The sequence below is a fragment of the Musa acuminata genome, chromosome BXJ2-4 (assembly GCF_036884655.1).
Source record: "Musa acuminata AAA Group cultivar baxijiao chromosome BXJ2-4, Cavendish_Baxijiao_AAA, whole genome shotgun sequence".
NCBI lineage: Eukaryota > Viridiplantae > Streptophyta > Magnoliopsida > Zingiberales > Musaceae > Musa > Musa acuminata.
In genome coordinates, this window is record NC_088341.1 from 25,585,242 (window position 1) to 25,605,655 (window position 20,414).

General features: G+C 37.5%; 1 protein-coding gene across 2 annotated transcripts; it reads left to right on the forward strand.

The window, feature by feature from the left end:
• The first annotated feature begins 999 nt into the window (after positions 1–999).
• LOC135610171 (uncharacterized) lies at positions 1,000–8,171 on the forward strand. 2 transcript variants are annotated; one of them, XM_065104336.1, is made up of 9 exons: positions 1,000–1,550; positions 1,658–1,753; positions 3,875–3,985; positions 4,065–4,374; positions 5,075–5,165; positions 6,017–6,353; positions 6,437–6,585; positions 7,131–7,632; positions 7,948–8,171. In XM_065104336.1, exons 1-9 carry the CDS (start codon positions 1,245–1,247, stop codon positions 7,960–7,962), a joined length of 1,917 nt encoding a protein of 638 aa, XP_064960408.1. In that variant the 5' UTR covers positions 1,000–1,244; the 3' UTR covers positions 7,963–8,171. The 2 variants fall into 2 exon arrangements, with proteins under 2 accessions (XP_064960408.1, XP_064960409.1); XM_065104337.1 differs by lacking the exon at positions 7,948–8,171 and having other exon boundaries at positions 7,131–7,281; positions 7,359–7,514.
• Positions 8,172–20,414: the final 12,243 nt, after the last annotated feature.

The window sequence follows — 20,414 nt, forward strand, 5'->3', positions numbered from 1 at the left end:
ATTATTACAAAGCATAGATCATTTGTTGTCCGACATGTCATTGGTTTATCCGGTGCTTCATCCAATCCTTTGGCACATCGTTCTCTCCTTCGATGTATTACCCAATTGGTATGTTGATATTCCGTAACATCCAATCTCCTTGGCATAATATCCGATCCTTCCGCCCGATACCTAAACTCATGGCACGAAGATCTTCTACCGGCACATCAACCAATCTTCCGGTCCAATGTCCAATCTTTTGACATATTCACTTCGACCCAACGTCCTCTTCTTCCTACTTTAATCAAATTACTTTTTCATGATCGAAATTAGTCTTGCGTCACTCAAAACGCACATTAGATCTTAATCCGAGATTCAACAAAATATTCTTACAAAATCTCTAAAAATTAAAGTCTTCAAATATCTTTAATGAAACTTGATATATAAAAACAAATAAGTTTAAGGGAAAAGATTATTAGAGTATTAAATTTGTTCATATTCATAATAATAATAAATTTATTATATGATAGTAAATAAGTTAAATTAAAATTTGATATTCAAGATAAGAAGAATTCAATTTAGATTTTACCTTAATATGTTGTATTGAGAATCTTCGCTTGATCTATATAAGTTCATATTTTATAGCCCAGTTAGTTTTGTGTTGAAACTGCGTATATATATATATATATATATATATATATATATATATATATATATATATATATATATATATATATATATATATATATATATATATATATATATATATATATATATATATATACTTTTTTAGTGAATACATTTAATAGAAACACCCTTTCCTGTTCAAATAATTCACTATGATTGTTACAACTCCGGAGCACTTAAGCATTTTAAATGGTATCGATGATACAAGATAAATTAAAATATATTAACCCTAGATCATGTAAAATTGATTTTATTTGTCTTCTTGATTAGCTGCTGAACATGTCACTTTTAAAGCCATCTTGTGGCCAAGCTAATCGACTGAAGAAAATTGCCGCTCTTCTCCAATATCTTAGTTACGCCATCAAGGTTCCAAACATTACTCAACCCTTCAATTGCGAGAATGTCCTTTCTTTATTTCCACTTCTTGGTGGTGTCATAAACCCTACCCTAAGCCCTGGGCCGCAGCTGCGCGGTGGCGGAATCCCATTTCTCTCCTTTTCCGAAAACAAGCAAACCCTAGGAGTTTACGGTTTGCCTTCTCTGCCTCACTTCCTTTCCAACGGAATCGTCGTCGTCTAATGGCTACGCTTCGGTCCGTTATGTTGGCCTCCGCCGTCGCTTCGGCAGCCCTCGCAGTGGAGCACGCTTACGCTGACGGCGCCCCCTTCAATTTCTCCCCCTTCAATTCCTACACCTCCCGGGAAGCCCCGCCAGCGCAAACATCCGCCGCGCCTGGCCCGCCTGCGGCCGATGTGCCACCCGCCGAGGTGGCTCGGGTTCGCAACGACAATCCTCGGACCACTGCTGCAGGGTTCGACCCCGAGGCCCTGGAACGGGGAGCCAAGGCGTTGCGGAAGATCAACAGCTCGCCGCAGGCCAAAAAGGTGGCGTGTCGCGACCAAGTTCGACGTTTCTTTTTGGTTTCATTGAATAAAAGAATCACAAGGGTCTTTTCTTTCTTTTCTTTTCCTTTATTCCTCTGGTGGATTAGGTGTTTGAGCTGATGCGGAAGCAGGAAGAAACAAAGCAAGTGGAGTTGGCTGCAAAGAAGGCAGAGTTTCAGGCCATGCAAGCGCAGCATGAAACTGTAAGTTTCTTTTACTAGGAATGCATGCCATTGAGTGTTGGTGAATCCAGGGTCTGCAATTTTTTTTTTCCCGTATAGTTCTTCGATTCTTTTGGGTAATGGAGTTCATATCGTTTAATCAGATCCTTTGGTCTTTAAAGTTCAAGCGATTTGATGCCTAATTGTCATTTTTGTAGAGCTGTCTTTATTTTTCTGCTACAGCTGTTTGTAAAATCTGGTGTCGTTGTTTCAAGTCTCATTTAAGATTATGGGTTTTTGGTCTGCAGAATGTTGTCTATGCCTCTGTCATTGTTGTGGATGGTTCTGGCTGTTTTGTAAATTTCACATGCAAGAGACCTTGCCAAAAGCTAACTATAACCAATGCATATTAACAATACTTATGTTTAGTTGTCAAATAACACCTTTTATGATTAGGAATAGATCTTTTAGGTCCAAAAAAGAGTGAAGAAAAAACATCCGTGACTTAGGATTCAGCATGGTAAAAATCTCAGATCCTCACAAGCAAAATGATACCAAGAGGAAATAAGACTACTAGCAGAAAGTTACTGAGAGTATCACTTATCAAAATGGTAACTTCTGGATTTTCTTTTTTAATTTGAAGTTGGAATAGCTAGGAAAAGAAAGACTTCAAGATCTACAGTTCTCTCTAGAAGGTGCAATAACCTCCTGGTTCTTCTGGTTCACAGGGAAACATTATGTTGGGAACTCTGATCCATCTCTGGTTACAGAATCCCAGGTCTTACTAAAAATGTCTTGTAGTTGCAGTAGTTACTTTATGATGAAAATTTTCATGCAGTTTGCAGCCTTTGTTTTATTGGCATTCTTCCATGTGATCTCTCTTCCATTGAAAGTGATCACACTGATATTTTTTTGTCTTTTTGGGTTTTACATGAGGGTTTGTCTCCTCAGCTCTGGTTATTTTGCTGTCCAATTATATTCCATGGATGAATGACATGCATGTGGGGTATTTGATCTTTTATTTATGAATGATTGCCAAGTGATCTTTTACAATATGTAAGAAACAATTATTCTTTAGAACACCATAAACTAAACAAGAAAATTAATAAACATATGTTTGCATTTGATTGTTATATTTGTTCATCAAGCCTGTAGAAATTAAATACTGCCTATAATTGTTGGCTGTTGAAATGAAATTCAAGTTCAAGATGTCAGGTTTTACAACACTGTTTGTTTCTAGCCATTTATTTATAGAATCATTTGTTGAAGGCATTGTTTAAAAAAGTAACATGCAGGTTAGTATCAAATGCTATGTTCAATAGGTAGGTATAAATTCACTGGAGTTTACAGTGGCCGCTATAGATATAGATAGTTAATTTTTAATTTTTACACCATGAACCCTTAGTGCTTAATCCCAATGTTTCCAATGATGATATTCACTTGCCCCGCCACTTACTCTCTTGTGCTTGCTTCATTTCTTCCCTCCTTCCCTCCCTCTTTCTCGTGCTTTCTCTTGTCCACTTTTTCACACACACTGGAAAAGAAAGAAAGGCTTCAACTAATTTTCTTCCTCTCCTGCACTGATTACTGTGCACCAGCTTTTACAATGCCCCCTTCGCTGTGTTTAAAAGTATACCTACAAGTAGTTCTTTTCATTATTAGGTTCTTTCCTCTTCTAACAATTGATTATTCGTTTATCATTTTTCTTATTCTTCTCTGAATCTTTTCTTTGCAATTCTTTAAGATTATTTCAAAGATTTCCTCTGTCATTAGGCTCAAATCGCTACACCTAAGTACTAGTGATCCACTTTGGTCTTATAATGGCATCCATAGTGACTGCCCACTATCAACCAACTGCTGTTTACCATGAAGATCCTTTGTGATTACATGTGTTGTGCTCTATTTATGGCACTAGTCAATAAAGGTGATCTTTGAATATTAAAGTTGGATTACATGCTATGAATCATGCTAGTTTGCCACTTATCCTCTTTTTTGTGGACATACTAACATGTTATACGTCTTGAAAATTTTTATGTTTTGATGCAGTCATAGGCATATTTTGGCTGTCACTTAAATTTTATATTTAAGCTGCAATTTGATGGGATTAAGCTTCCTCTTGGTTTTTGGATTTGTTTAAATGTGACTGATATCACTTTCTTGCAGGACAGGCAACGAGTAATCTATGAAGAACAGAAAAAGCTAGTTCAACAACAGGCTCAGACAAAGGCCCAAATGGCTCGATATGAGGATGAATTGGCCAGGAAAAGGATGCAGGCATGCTAAGTATCTCTATTGATTTGGATTTTATTTGACCTATCTTTGTAGATTTATTATCTTTTCTTTATTTCTGCAGGCAGAGCATGAAAGTCAAAGAGCAAGAAATCAGGAGCTTGTGAAAATGCAAGAAGAATCATCCATTAGGCAAGAGCAAATTCGTCGTGCTACAGAGGAACAGATTCAAGCACAACGAAGACAGACAGAAAGGGAGAAAGCAGAGTTAGAACGTGAAACTATTAGAGTGAGAGCATTGGCAGAAGCAGAAGGAAGAGCACATGAAGCAAAATTAGCTGAAGATGTAAACAGACGGATGCTGATAGAAAGAGCTAATGCAGAGAGAGAAAAGTGGATATCAGCAATTAATACAACCTTTGAACATATTGGAGGTACTAACTTAATAACACACTTTAAGTGCCAATATCTCCTATCCTAGTTTATCCTTGGCAGCTCTCTATCATGAGCAGTCTTAGTTACCAGTTGACACCTATTCATGCTTCAGGATGTTGGTTGATCATTGATTAGATGTTGCTTATGTTTCATAAAGTATTCCAAAGAATGAAATTCGAAGCATGATATGTTATGCTTGTCTTATCACCCGGGAGAATATTGTAACCCCAGAATATTTTGTGACAGATTTCTTAATTTTTTCAGCTATTTCTTTATTCCTACCTTTTCACTCTATGCTGCAAACTCTGTGAGTTCTATCGACTGAATTATACTCTGCACCATCTTATTATTGCATGCTAAAAATGGTTCTGTATTCGTGAATTGTTCAATTTTTTACAGTGATTTCGGAGTTTCTTTTATGTTCTTGACACAAGTTACAGTAATTAAAAAAACTTCTGAAACAGCACTTGCCACCAAAAAATGAGTGATCGGAAACAATGTGCTGGACATATCCTTATTTTATGTACCAATGCATACTCCATAAAATTTTCAACTTTTATGTGATCGGGTTGTTAAGCAGTCTTGAAGCATTGTCAGTGTATCTGTAATTTTGTGTTCTAAGTATCTCTTTCTTTTATGTGCGATAAAAGAGCCAAATGATGCTAATTGATCTCAAAATCAAAATTTGATGCTTGTTAGGTGGTTTGCGTGCAATACTCACTGATCAGAACAAGTTGGTTATAGCTGTTGGAGGTGTCACTGCAGTCGCTGCTGGTATTTACACAACAAGGTAGCCTTATGAAAATGGAAGTCTCTATCCCATTTACTACTTTTGCTGTCTCTCAGTAATTAAATAAAAATGTTTCTTTATTTTAAAGTTAAGAGTTCTATAATTTCTACTGGCCACGTTTTACATGCTGCTATGTTGGATTTGTAATTGAGGAATAATGTTTCAGGGTTGCTGCATTGGTAAGAATCTAGATGAAGCATAACCATTGGGTAATAATTGGCTAGGATAGAGAAAACTGAGATAAGATGACAGGTGGCATTTATATGGGTAATAGGCCTCAAGTCTATTTTGGGCTTTCTTTTCAGTTGTAATTCAACAGACTTCTATACAAGAGGTTTAGGGTCCAAAGATGATTAATCAATTATTGTAAAAAAATAAGAATAGGTCATGAATTAAATGCAAAGAGATGTGATAGTCAGAATCACTTTGGTCCTTTTAAAGTATCGTCTGGTACATTGAACATGTGTTTTTGTTCATCACCAATAGGCAAAAGAGAAGATATTTCTAAATTTCAATTGCTTTCATGTCCATTATGTATTATTTTATTACTTCAATAAAAAATCCAAAGTAACCCAAAAAATAGTAGTCTTGCTGGAAATGTCAGAAAAATGAAAAGTTGAATGGTTAAACTGGCTCGTCCTAGCTACCTGAGGCCCAACTTGAGTGTATCATTTATTAAGCTTCTGAGTCAAAAGCTTCAAAATTATAATCGTATGTGTTTTAATTTGAAACTTTGATCTATGCAATACTATCAGAAAGTCATTTAACAGTAGGGTGTAGTTTGTACTCGGTTGTAATTGAGTCCTTGTTAAGCTATATCTTACTGTTTTTTGCATCATATTTGTTATCAGAGAAGGTGCTAGAGTGGTTTGGGGATATGTTGACCGTATTTTGGGCCAACCTTCTCTCATCAGAGAGTCTTCCCGAGGTAAATACCCTTGGTCTGGTTTCTTTTCTCGTATGGTTAGCTCAGCATCCAACAAGATGATGAAAGGGAATGATGCTGGAAAGAAAGTGACTGGTTTCGGTGATGTTATTCTGAATCCTTCCCTTCAAAAAAGAATTGAACAGCTCGCAAGTGCCACTGCAAACACAAAAATTCATCAGGCACCATTCCGTAACATGCTCTTTTATGGACCTCCTGGTACAGGAAAGACAATGGCAGCTAGAGAATTAGCTCATAAATCTGTATGTTTCTTTTATGACCTATTCTTTTCTGGGAAGTGATTGTGAAGTAAGTCCTCATTCACTTTATGTTTAATGATTTCCAGGGTCTAGATTATGCACTGATGACCGGTGGTGATGTTGCACCATTGGGATCCCAAGCAGTCACCAAGATACATCAATTATTTGATTGGGCCAAGAAATCTAAAAGGGGTTTGCTTCTTTTCATTGATGAAGCAGATGCATTTTTGTGTGAGTGAGTGATCCTTACCACTATAACATTTTCATTCATGTATTTGTCATAGTACAACTTGGCATTTGCCATTTCTGAGCCAAAAACGAATTGCAACTAAATGGACTAGGTTGGAAGTGTCACATAGATGTAGTTTCTCATGTGACATTAACTTTGTGGACATTTTCATATTTGAATAGAAGTTCAGTTGTTCTACTTTCTACTTTGCCATTTCCAAATACTTTATTCAATGTTTGTCTGATCCTTTCATTTTGGTCTACTTGTATATTTCTTAATAGCACAGCTTTCGATGTATTAATTTGTAGCTGAAGAATCTAGATTTCATGATTGTATTTTACTGTGATGAGATCTGAATAGAATAGGTTTCATAATGTTAGAAAGTTGATTGTTATATTTGCTTACTAAGACATGCTACTTGATTGTCATGCTATGTTTATTGTGCTCTATACACGGCCATAATCTCATGGACATTTTTATTTGATGGAAATTTTTATTTTTTTCTGGATAATTACATTTGAAAGAAACTGAATCAGATTTTGGATTTATAGGCGCAACAAGACATATATGAGTGAAGCCCAACGGAGTGCTCTTAATGCGCTCCTTTTCCGCACAGGGGACCAGTCAAAGGACATTGTGCTTGTCCTTGCCACCAACCGGCCTGGGGATCTCGACTCTGCTGTAGCTGACCGTATCGATGAGGTACTTGAATTCCCACTGCCTGAGGAAGAGGAGCGGTATAAGTTGCTAAAGTTGTATTTGGACAAATACATTGCAAGGGCTGGGGATAGCAAGTCCAGTTGGTTTGGCTTATATCGGCCTCAGCAGCAGAAAATAGTGATCAAGGGCATATCAGATGACGTAATCAGAGAAGCTGCTGCTAAGACTGAAGGATTTTCTGGCAGGGAAATCGCTAAACTGATGGCCAGTGTTCAGGCTGCCGTCTATGGAAGCAAAGACTGCGAACTTGGCTCAGACTTGTTCAGGGAGGTGGTGGATTACAAAGTTGCAGAGCATCAGCAAAGGAGAAAGCTCACTGGTGCTGACCAAAGTGTATGATTCTCTATTCCTTGTAACATTTTGAGAACATGTATTTGAATGCTCGATGCCATGATTTTCCAAGAGATGCAGATGAATGTTTTCTTGTCTCTGTATTCTTCTTATCACAGCGATATTGCCCCATTGGGGATTTTGATGATATATTATGCTATGGTAAATGAGTAATCAACTAGAGTTGTCCAAGTGAAGTCTGGACCATGTTAACCTTCTATTCCTTTGCTTTCTTGTTGTTATGCCATTATGGCTCTTTTAGTTGTGTAGAGTTTTCATTCTGGATCGTGCTGATACTGTATACCCTAAATTTGTCAGGTTGGTCTACGGTAATCATGATGCAGGAGTAATGGATCCAGTAGAAAGGGTCATAGAACGGATCCAGTAGAAAGGGTCATAGAACGCAGCAAAACCTAGTGTTTTAGTTTTACTGTGGTTCTTAGCTGTTGTTGATCAAGTTATTTCTCGGTAAGATTGCTGAAATTAGTCGAAATTAAACATTTAGTTGGGATAGAGAAGGTAGAGTTTGTAGCTCTTAAGGTCTCATCTGTCTGACTTGAATTGGAGATAATAATGTCTATCTTGATCTGTATTGTTTGATAATTATGTGCGGCAGGCAGATTTATAGAACGAAATCTGGAAATGATGTCAATGTTCCCAATAGGTTTTGCTCATCTCTTTCTTGATTTCAGTATTGTGGATAAGTTCAACCTATCCAAACCAAGGTTGAGCTCGCAGTAATATGCATCGGAGCTTTAACTCGAGCCATAACAGACTTATTGTCTCTCTCTCTCTCTCTCTCTCTCTCTCTCTCTCTCTCTTTCATCTGTTGCTATTCTTGTGTGCCTTGATGGTGAAACCAACTTGTGTCACTCGGTTCAAGATTTGTATTTAATGGCATGAATGTGCATCGTGTATTGCTTGTAGCTCTGTGTGTGTGTGTGTGGGGGAGGAAACTATAAGCGTACGTCTTTCAGAACTTTATAAACATGTGTTTCTAAATATTCCGTGAGAGATTTGAGTAAGAGTAAAAACCGACAGAGTTGGTAGACTACTGGATTTGGCCACAACCGAGAGGGTTAGCCTTTTGGATTGAGTTGGTATCGAATCCAACATGGTGCCTGTCAGTGGAATTGAAAATATATATATATATATATATACTAAATTTTTGGTGTGAATTGGTATCATATCCGATGAATGGACCAAACCTAGAAGATTAAGTTTTTGTATTTTTAATTTGATGTTAAAAGGGTGATGCACAGACTTCTTGTTGTTATGCATTACAATAATGCATAACAAGAAGAAAATTAAGGGAGCTACTAAGAGGAGAGGAGAATTTTATTTCATATCTGATGTTTTGGTCATATTATTATTATTATTGTAGTCTCCTTGGTCATTGTTATTTCTATTGTATTCACCAGAATATATTCACTTTACGAGTGTTAATTGAAGATATTATGATAGAAATATTTTCTTTTTCATACACAATAGCCTCTTCGGTGAAGGTAATATTTCCTTTCCTATCTCCATTTTCCTTCCTCTTCTCTTGTCATCAACTTTTTTTTTTTTTTTCTCATTTGTTACTCGATCTTGGCTTATCCTTCCTCACTTCTCTCCTTTCTCTTATTCTCTATGGTTCATGGTTCAATTAAATATATCATCTTCTCTGTTCGTTCTGTAGGAGCATTTTAAGCGCCCATTGGAAACATATGATGATGCTTTTATGTAGTCAAATGATACTTGAATGCCTTTTTTTTTATATATTCTTGCAACATTCACCGTATGTCAATCACCTTCTTGTCGTGTTGAAGAAAATAAAAATGAAATTTTGCTACAAGATATTAAAAGCAGAAAGACAAGTCGAATACTATGATCTTTCTAAATAGAAGAAGGTTTTGTGCATAACATAGATGAAATATGATGCGTGTGTGTGTGTGTGTGAGAGAGAGAGAGAGAGAGAGAGGGTTTAAAATAGAAGATTCGATGACAAAAAGAAATTTTATCATAAGAAAAAAACTAAATGGTCATCTAGAAATAGAAATAGTAAGTATTTGAATGAGTGCGTGTGGGCGGGTTACGGGTATCAAAGAGGAATAAAGGAAAAGGTGTGGCTTCATATTTTATTACACCTTTTGATCTCATAATTGTATACTCGCTTATAGAATATTTATGAAAAAATGCATACAATTGTAGTCAAAGAAACTTGTCCCATTGAAACATAATGGTGTTCTATGGAAGCATTACAAACTCGTATTCTAATAAAAATATGATTAACCAATGTAAATTGATGATATAAGATGTATGCTTTGGGAAACCGAGGATGAAAAATAGTAATTAGTAATCCTACATGATGGAAGTTTGAAGATGATAATTCAGATGGGAACTAATGCCATGTGGATTTTGATAGTCACTAAAATAAAAAATATGACAAATAAATTCTTGAAAGAGTAAAAAGAAAAGAAAAGGCAATGTAGTTTCCCGACAGAGTAGATGGTAGTCCGATAAAGGTATAAAAATACATAATAAAAAGAGGATGTTTAAATTGTAAAGACAAAAAAAAAGAATACATATTACAACAAAAAAGTTGTCAACTGACAAAATTTAATGGTTCTAATAATGATTATGATAACTTGGAAACCAAGGAAAAGGAAAATAATATTTAATGACAAAGTTAGGAAAGAAACATAGAGATTTTAGTGACATTAGATGCACGATAGATAAACATAAAAGATGTTTCCTAATGATATAGAAATTATTGAAATATGAAGGGATATATTATTAACTACATGGATAGGAAATAATAGTAAGTTCAAAGTTACCAAGTTATTTTAAATAAAGCTTTAAGGACGATAGAAATACTTAGTAGCGTGGCATTTGATGACATCCTCGACCAGTTTAAGTAAATCATAAGAACCACAAATAAGTCTTATAGATGGAGGAAAAGTTTTTGTTACTGATATATAAATATAAGAAATATATTTAAATTTGTTATAACTATAAAACACTAGGAATGATTTAAAAATGGAGATCGGACGAAGAATAGAATTTGAGATGAGCATTTTCTTTTCTAAAAGTCAATGTGGTTTTATTTCAAGATGATCAATCATAATTATTTTATGAGATAAATAATGTGAACATAAATAGAAATATATATAAATTTATTATTTATGGAGTAGTTATAGTGGATATTAACCAGGAAGGAAGGAGTACGATAAAGTTTCTAGAAATTTATTATTATGATAATATTTAATAATACCTGAGACCTGTATTGATGTAATATAATATGTGTTAGAAAATAAAAAGTGTGCACCAAATAACTTTTAGAATTAAGAAGGTCGAATCAGTGATAATGGATATACGAAGAACTTGTTAATGTTATTATTTTGATTGCTGGATCCAAAGGGGTACGATGTCTTTCGAGAAATCAAATCGTCCTTTCGAAACAAGAACAAGGATGAGATCAAGGATGGCCATACACACGAAGCTAAATGGAGAAGGCTCCTAACCAAACCAAGGGTTGAGAAAGCCAGCACACTTTAATTTGAGCCATGTGAGCCAGGCAATGAATCATAGTCATCATAATGATTTAGAAGGTTTTGAATTATAATTTATCTTTAGGTAGTTTACATTCGGCAACGGACAAAATAGCATTTAAGACTGTTGTTTTCAATTATAATAGTCATGTAAAATAAAAATAATACTCAAAATATCGAGTTTCATCATCATTCATCAAACAAAAATGACGTCGTTGCAATATTTTTTGCATTTATTTTTACATTTCATTGTAACCATTCGATAAATTCTCAAATATTGTGCGAACATATAATTTATGGCAGGATGCTGATCATATCATATACTTGTCGTGATGGATTACGTTGGTCATGGTGTAGTTGAATGTTGGCATCCATGCACAAGTGTTTTTTGCTTGATGTTATGTGGACCGATGTTTCGATAAGTAGATAAGTAGTTAATGCATATGTTCAAATGCCATCCCAGAGCCACTCATGAGACTGCCAAAGGGTGCCTCTTCTCCCGGTACATATAACTTGTTCGGAATTATTTAATATTTTAAACTTTCTAGAGTCAGTATTTTAGGAGAACAAGAAATTAATACTTGTGAAGAAAAAGATTCCTGATAATTAGGATTTAGTTCTTCAATAAATATCTCATATATAGATTTTTTATGGGGAAGTAAGATTGAAAAAATACTTTTGATGCTCTTGGATTTCTCACTAAGGTATCTAGAGAGAGTGATCTCTAGAATTTCTAAAGAGAATGAGAGAAAAAAATTTAAATTCCTTATTGTTTATATGATTATATGAGACGGTATACAAAAAAAATTATGTGTTTAAGGATAACTTAAAAGTTTTATAATTGATCTAATGAATAAGTGAAGGTTGAAGAAAATTTAACAAATTACGTTAATCTCGTATTGGCTTTTGTTGGTATCTGTGGTTCTCTTTTGGTTTTTGAAAGTTTTTCTTCTTTTCTTCCCTAACAAGTGATATTAGAGTCCAAAAACTTTGATAATCAAATATTCAATAAGGATATGGCTTTACTATAGAAAAATTTGATAAAAATAATAATTTTACCCGGTGGCAAAGGAGGGTGAAGGATTTTCCAGCAAAAATATTGAAAGAACAAGTAGGTAAATCAAAAACCATGAGTGATAAAAATTTAACGGAGCTTGAAGCAAAGTGTATGAGTACCAATCATCTTTGTATCACTAATAATATTATCAATAATATTATTGATAATGACTCTGCCATGGTTATTTAGAATAAGTTAGAAAAATTTTATTTGACTAAGCTTAATTAATAAGTTATATCTGAAGTAAAAGTTATATAGATCGTAGATAAAGGAAGGCAAAGACTTAATAGAGTATTTGAACATATTTAAAGAAATATTTGATTAACTAAAGAAAGTTGATATGAAAATTGATAAACAAGATAAAGCTCGCTAACTCATATGACAACTTTATAGAGATGATACTATGTGAAAAAGATACAGTAACTCTAAAACAAATTGAAAAAACTTGTGTCTCATGCTGCTATGATAAAAGATAAATATAAGAATATGGATGGTAAGGCATTAGCTATTCAAACTCGAGGTTGATAAGAAGAATTTTTTGACATGAGTAGATTTGAATATGGTAGGTTGAGATCAAAAGTTAAATCTTTAGATGATGTTCAGTACTATAGATATAAAGAGTAGTACACAAAATTATGTAGGAAAAATGAAATAGGAAAAAGAGGCTGGTAAGTGCTCTTTTGTGATAGATAATGATAGAGATATCCTCAATATCTCTAAAGGTTATCTTTCTAGAAGTTTTGATTTTTATATTTTGTTTGTGTCACCCATTTTTGTACTCAGAAAGATTATTTTGGTTTTGTGAATAATAAGTTGATTAGAAAGTTGAGTCTAAGTGATGATTAGATGGTAGAGGTTATGGGTGAATACTTGGAAGGATATGACTTATGTTTTGAAGATACAAAAGAATTTAATTTCTTTGAGTCTTTTAGATTTCTAGAGTTATGACTACAAGGTTCGAGATAGTTTTAAAAGTTACTCAAGGTTGCATATTTTAATGAAAGAAAGATTATAACAAGAGTTATACCATCTAGAAAGAAGTACAATATAGATCTCAAATGACTAAAAATATGTTACACATGTAGGGGATGGTAGATGCCTATTATCATGAACTTAGTTAAATTTATCTAACTCATATGACACCCTTACTTATCTGTCTACAAAAGGTCAGCCTCCACCTAACCTCTTAGGGTCTCATAAGGACTTGCAAAAGAGAAGATGTGTTAAAAAAAGTATCATATTTGAGATCTCATAAGCAAATATTTTAGTAAATACTTGATAGACAATACAAATTATAATAATTAATTTTATAAGCCTTGAACGATCGTGTGACAAAGGGTCCAAGGAGATTTATCATGACCAAAAGTCTCCACAAGTACTTACATGAGACTACTATGGAACAAGGCAACAAACTATACCTAAATAATACTCCAAAGGCTCATCCAACCATATATTACTCGGATAGCTTCAGGGTGCTGTACTAGTACTTTATACTACACTATAAAGTTAGAAAATACTAAATTGACTACCTAGATGGTTTATATTTTTGCCTTTGGTGATAACCGTATATAACATATATATATATATATATATATATATATATATATATATATATATATAAGACTGAAACAACTACAAATGCCAACCAAATTAGGGCTATCAAGCATACTATAAGCCTTCTATATGCTGTGCAAAATATGAACACAACTAAAAGACAAAACATTACATCAAACATATTGTGTACAAACTTATTTTTGACATTCTTTTCCATTTATTTCTTCGATGTTTTCGTTGAAGCATTCGTAGACATTGTATCTCCATACCTTTGCTAAATCTTTAATCTTTTACTTTAGCTATAATGCATCTCCCTCAACTTCTAGCTACTCTTTGCTACAATTGTTGAGTAGTCAAACTTTGATCTACTAATGCTACTTCAACTCACCAATGACTTTGACTCTAGTATAAGGTTAATTGAGTTATGTTGATTTTTGTTGGTTCCCATAGATTTTGGATAAAAGAAAGGACTTCCCCTATTGTATCCTAGTCTCTCAAATGTTTTGTGTTGCTTGAACTAAATAGATGCATATTAGAGCTTTAACGAGTATTGCCTTGTAGACTAAAAATTTAGAGGTTTTTCCTCCACAAAATGTTGCTAGTCATAGGTGCCCAGCAAGCCAATCACATGAGTGATGGCACATGTGACTTGATACAGAATCTTTTTGCTTCTTTTGACGTATATCACTATATAACTATTGCATATGTACATATATATATATTGTGATGTCCTTGGATTTGTGCAATGGGAATCGGATCGTGATGAGATCACGATAATGAGATCGATTCACCTTTAAACACATATCCTAAATAATCCCGATCATAGGTTACTTGAGAGGGACATCGTGATAACCGGACAGACTGGTGTGCTGTATACCCGTCCATATGATGGATGCAGCTGGTCTCATAGCTGCTCGTGTAGGGACACTAGGGATACAGTACAGGTGCTCATTGGAGAATGAGTTCACTGATTGATCCGCTTACGGAATGCTGGATGGTTGATGATGCCTTATTATCAGACAGCGATTCCGTAGTCCTAGTGGTGTATTTGGTCCTTGGACTTGAGACACCAAGGATGTCCTGTATGAGTGCTCCACTCTTTGATACCAGACTTATAGGTTTAGTTGTCCCAGATCTAGTACAGCTGGTCACTGGGAGTGGTAGTCGACCTTACGAGGGCTATTGAGTGTCGATAGAGGATCATCCACTCTCGGCGTCATGAGAGGAATATCCCATGTGTTCTTGCTCAGACAAATCCCTGGCCAAGGTCATTCGGGTTGAGAGAGAAAGAGTTCTCCGGGAGAATCCGATTAGAGCGAGACTCGAGTAGAAACCGTATGGGTCTGACAGCACCATGCTCGATATACGGTCTCTGGGATATTAGATGGATGATGGACTATATGTACATGGTAACTGAGGACAGATAGGTCCAATGGATTGGATTCCCTTGTATCGTCTGGGGACTACGGCGTAGTGGCCTAGTACGTCCGTAGTCGATGAGTCAAGTGAATTATTATAGAGATAATAATTTACTAAGTTAGAAGGAGTTCTGACAGGTATGACTCACGGTCAGCTCGATATTGAGCCTAGAGGGTCACACACATATGGTAGGTATTGCGACGAGTAGAGGTTATGATATGAGATATCCGACGGAGCCCTTGTCTTATTGGATGATATCCAATACCCACTAGGGGAGGACCCATTAGGGTTTGACAGGGGACCTCTATAAATAGGAGGGATTCAGAGCCTTATAGGCTAGAGTCTTTGCTTGCCTTTCCTATTCTCCTCTCCCTCTCCACCTCAGAGCAGGTTTGGAGTTTTGAGGAGCGTCGTCGTCGTCGCAACCTTGCTGTGTGGATCACCGCTAGAGAGGAGGACGCTTGACCTCCTTCACCCTCTCCTAAGGATCTGCAAGAAAACAGGGATATACGATCGAACACAATCTACTCTATACGCAGTTTTAAATTTCACGGATTTTGCGCACCAATCTTCGCACGACGACGAACATCTTTTTGGGAATCGGGGATTTTGTTTTCTTGTTCTTTCGCTGCGCATGTGATGTCGCCCCCAAGATTTCCCAACAGTGGTATCAGAGCCAGGTTATTCGTACGAATGATTGGTTTTGAACTGCGTGTGTTGTGTTTAGGAAGAATATTGACGTCAAAATCGTTGATGCAAAAGCGAGAAAGGGCAGCAACAGTTGCTGCCCTCGATCTGCGTGCGTGAAGCGCAGCCGAAGGCGGGCAGCACAGGGGCTGCGTCTGCAGCGGCCGGCCGGCGGCCTGCTTGCAGCAGGCTTGCTGCCAGCGGGGCTGGCAGCCCACGGGCAGAGGCGCCGCAGGGCAGCGGCGCCTGCCGCCGCAGGGAAGCGGCGCCTGCCGCCGCTGCTCCCGCGGGCGAAACGCCCCCCACAGGGTTGGCCGCCCGGCGGGACAGCACCGCCTGCGGAGGCAGCGGCGCCCGAAGGGGGCGCCCACCCGCAGCGGCATCGCCGCCAGCACAGGCCGCCGCCGCCGCACAGGCCGCCGCCGGCAGGGTGGCGGCGGCGGCAGCAGCGAAAGGGCATTAGGGTTTTCTGGGCAAAAGACAGTTTTGCCCCTCGGAATTTGAGAAATTCCAGTTTCTGACTTTTGTCCAAATTACGAAAATACCCCTATAAATTCAGAAATTCTCTACATGTCCCTGATTTCAGAAAATATTAATTAATTAAAAGGTTTAGTTGATTATTATTTTTATTATTATCTAGTAGTCCTACATGATGATGATTATTTATACATGTGATGTATGATGTGTGGACGGATGATCGTGGACCGTGTGATGTGTGTACTTGTGATTATTATTATTGAGGTCTGCGAGCCTCAATTATATTTCTCGTTTATTGTCGGGCCTGCGTGCCTATGATTAAGTTGTAATCACATGATGAGGCGTAGCGGGAGCGTGGATGCGATAGCGGGACCCACGAGACGGACGATCGTGATGCATGGAGATACATCAAGATGTCGACGGAACCGACGAGGACGAGATGGACGATCACAGGGCATGGAGATGCACCGTTGCACACATAGATCTTGATGTGAGTGATTAGGCCTACTGGCTCGGGCCTAATCACATTAGGTTGTGGTCCATGATCATCTGGTGTAATTGATTATACACATACTAGATAAGTATATATATTTGCAATGCGATGTAGATATATATTAAATATGTATATGTGTGACATGTTATATTAGGAGACCAAATCTTAGAAACATCTCTCGATAATATTAAATCGGTAAACGTGAGGCAATTAGATTGACCCACGTGGTCTTCCATCATTATGAGTAGGAACCGATTCCCGGTATAGGTTGAGTTGGTCGAGTCCCTCGAGACTCACCTATATCGCGATTCACTATCTTGCTTACGACATAGAGATGTCACCGGTGACCTGAGGGCATGGTATACTTGGTCGAGTCTCTCGAGGGTATATCATCAAATCAGACTCATCTTGTAACGAAGGTGTTGACTTAACCGAGCATCGTGGTTGGTCGAGTCCCTCGAGGCCATGGTGATTCGGAGGCCGAACAGGACGGGAATCACAAGGAGTTGTGATCGACAAGAGTTGCCTACCTTTTAGGCTTAGTGTGATTGGTCGAGTCCCTCGAGGTTACACTAAGACGCTGATTGGATCCTGATCCCCACTAGAAGTCTGCCGGAGACTTCCGTTTCACGTGCTGAGGGTGTCGCGTGACTCGTTAGTAAAATAGTGGGAGCATATTAAGATAGAAGTCCATATCTTGATAGTTTATTTCTTGCAAAATCTGCATGTTATTCATTTTTACTGCATCTTTATTTTTAGAAAATGTCACTTTTAAATCCCTTACGTGTCATACTTGATGTCAACCGCCTCACTGGTCCAAATTATACGGATTGGCTCCATAACTTGAGAATTGTTCTCATAGCGGAGAAAATTGTGTACGTTTTTGATACAGTGATGCCTACGCCCGAAGAAGGGGCAAGCGAGGATGAGATCGCTCGCTACGTGAAGTACATTGATGACTCCACTCTTGCTCAGTGTTATATGTTAGGCTCTATGACTCCTGAGTTACAGAGACAACATGAAAAGATGGATGCCAGATCTATTCTCCTACATATCCGTAAATTGTTTGAGGAATATGGAAGGACTCAGCGATATGAGATATCTAAGAGCCTCTTCCGCGCTAGGATGACTGAGGGGACACCGGTTTAGAACCATGTCCTAAAGATGATTGAGTGGATAGAGAAACTTATAGGACTAGGAATGGTCCTAGAGAATAACTTGTGTGTGGACATTGTGCTTCAGTCCCTACCAGATTCCTTTTCACAGTTCATAATGAATTTTAATATGAACAAGCTTGAGGTGACTCTCCCAGAGCTCTTCAATATGTTGAGGGAGGCAGAGAGTACTATTAAGAAAGAGAAGCCAGTTCTCTACACTAGTGAGACCAAAAAGAAAAGGAAAGCAGAAAGGTCCCTTAAGAAGGGAAAGGGCAAGGGCAGACCAGGTAAAGCAAAGGTTGCTAAGAAAGACCCAGCAAAGGACAAAGGCCAGTGCTTCCACTATGGTAAAGATGGGCACTAGAAGAGAAACTGCAAAGAGTACCTTGCAAAAAGGGCGAAATAGAAGCTTGGAGAAGCTTCAGGTACATTCATGATCAATCTCCAATTGTCAGATTTTTGTGATAGTGCATTGGTATTGGATACTAGTATTGCTTATCACATCTACAGTTTATTGTAAATTCTAGTAAAGTCGAGGGGAGATTGACAAGAGGAATATTGCATAAAGGTTTGTTTATGCAAGACACTACTCCACATATCATGAATGTAAGTGTCTAAGAGGAAACGAGATGAGGTGAACAGTGCATACCTATGGCATTATAGGCTAGGTCATATTCATGAGGGAATGATTCAAAAGTTGCTAAATGATGGATATCTAGATACATTCGACTATGTGTCATATGCAACTTGCGAGCCTTCCCTTCGTGGAAAACTGACCAACTCTCCATTTAGTGGAACTGGAGAGAGAGCCACTGAGCTGTTGGAACTCATACATAGTGATGTATGTGGACCAATGTCAGTTCATGCCATTGGTGGTTACTCCTACTTCATTACCTTTACTGATGATTTCTCAAGGTATGGATATGTGTACTTAATGAAGTACAAGTCCGAAGCTTTTAAGAAATTCAGAGAGTATAAGAATGAGGTGGAGAACCAGACTGGAAAGAGTATCAAAACTCTTCGATCAGATCGAGGAGGTAAGTACTTAAGTACAGAGTTTACTAAGTTCCTCAAGGACCATGGGATATTATCTCAATGGACACCTCCTTATACACCTAAGCTCAATGGAGTCTCTGAAATACGAAATCGTACGTTATTAGACATGGTACGGTCCATGATGAGTTTCGCTGACCTACCCATCTCATTCTGGGGATATGCTCTAGAGACCGTAGCTTACCTTCTGAACAGAGTTCCAACTAAGTCGGTAGTGTCTACACCATATGAGATATGGAAAGGGAAGAAGCCTGATCTTAAGGTTGTTAAGATTTGGGGCTGCCCTGCCCATGTTAAAAGACACAACCCCGATAAGTTAGAATCAAGGACAGAGCGATGCAAATTTGTGGGATACCCTAAGGAAACTTGTGGGTATTATTTCTATCATCTCGAGGACCAAAAGGTCTTTGTAGCTAAGAGAGCAGTGTTCCTTGAGAAGGAACACATTCTTGGCGGAGACAGTGGGAGAATGATAGAGTTGAGCGAGGTTGGAGAACCAAGCTCAAGCACCACTCTACAACCCAAGTCTGTTCAGGTACCTAATACACAAGTTTCAACTTTACGCAGGTCTGATATTACATCCTCCTAAGAGATATGTGGGACATATTAGAGGAGAGGATGTTGAGGATATTGATCCTCAGACCTACGAGGAGGCTATTATGAGTATAGACTCCGGGAAGTGGCAAGAAGCCATGAATTTTGAGATGGATTATATGTACTCTAATAAGGTTTGGAACCTAGTTGATGCGCCCGAAGGTATTGTACCCATCGGTTGCAAATGGATCTTTAAGAAAAAGATCGGAGTAGATGGAAAGGTAGAGACCTATAAAGCAAGGCTAGTGGCTAAGGGGTATCGTCAAAGGCAAGGTGTTGACTACGACGAAACCTTCTCACCCGTAGCAATGCTAAAATCCATCAGAATTCTATTGGCTATTGCAGCACACTATGATTATGAGATCTGGCAAATGGATGTGAAAACCACATTCCTCAACGGGAACCTCGAGGAGGAGGTGTATATGATGTAACCTGAGGGATTCGTGTCCAAGAACTGCCCAGATAAGGTGTGTAGGTTGCTTAGATCTATTTATGGACTAAAGCAAGCTTCCTGAAGTTGGAACATAAGATTTGATGAGGCAATCAGATCTTATGACTTCGTTAAGAACGAAGATTAGCCTTGTGTATACAGAAAGGTAAGTGGGAGCGCTATCACCTTTTTGGTGTTATATGTGGATGACATCCTCATCATTGGGAATGACGTAGGAATGCTATCCACAGTAAAGGTTTGGTTATCTAGACACTTCTCCATAAAGGACTTAGGGGAAGCATCCTATATCTTGGGGATTAGAATCTATAGA

What these genes read in the sequence shown, in the direction of transcription:
- LOC135610171 (XM_065104336.1), top strand. Translation starts at nt 1,245, where the DNA reads ATGGCTACGCTTCGGTCCGTTATGTTGGCCTCCGCCGTCGCTTCGGCA. An exon ending in AACCTTTGAACATATTGGAG is followed by an intron (nt 4,375 to 5,074) that starts GTACTAACTTAA and finishes GATGCTTGTTAG; the next exon opens with GTGGTTTGCGTGCAATACTC. An exon ending in GCTGGTATTTACACAACAAG is followed by an intron (nt 5,166 to 6,016) that starts GTAGCCTTATGA and finishes ATTTGTTATCAG; the next exon opens with AGAAGGTGCTAGAGTGGTTT.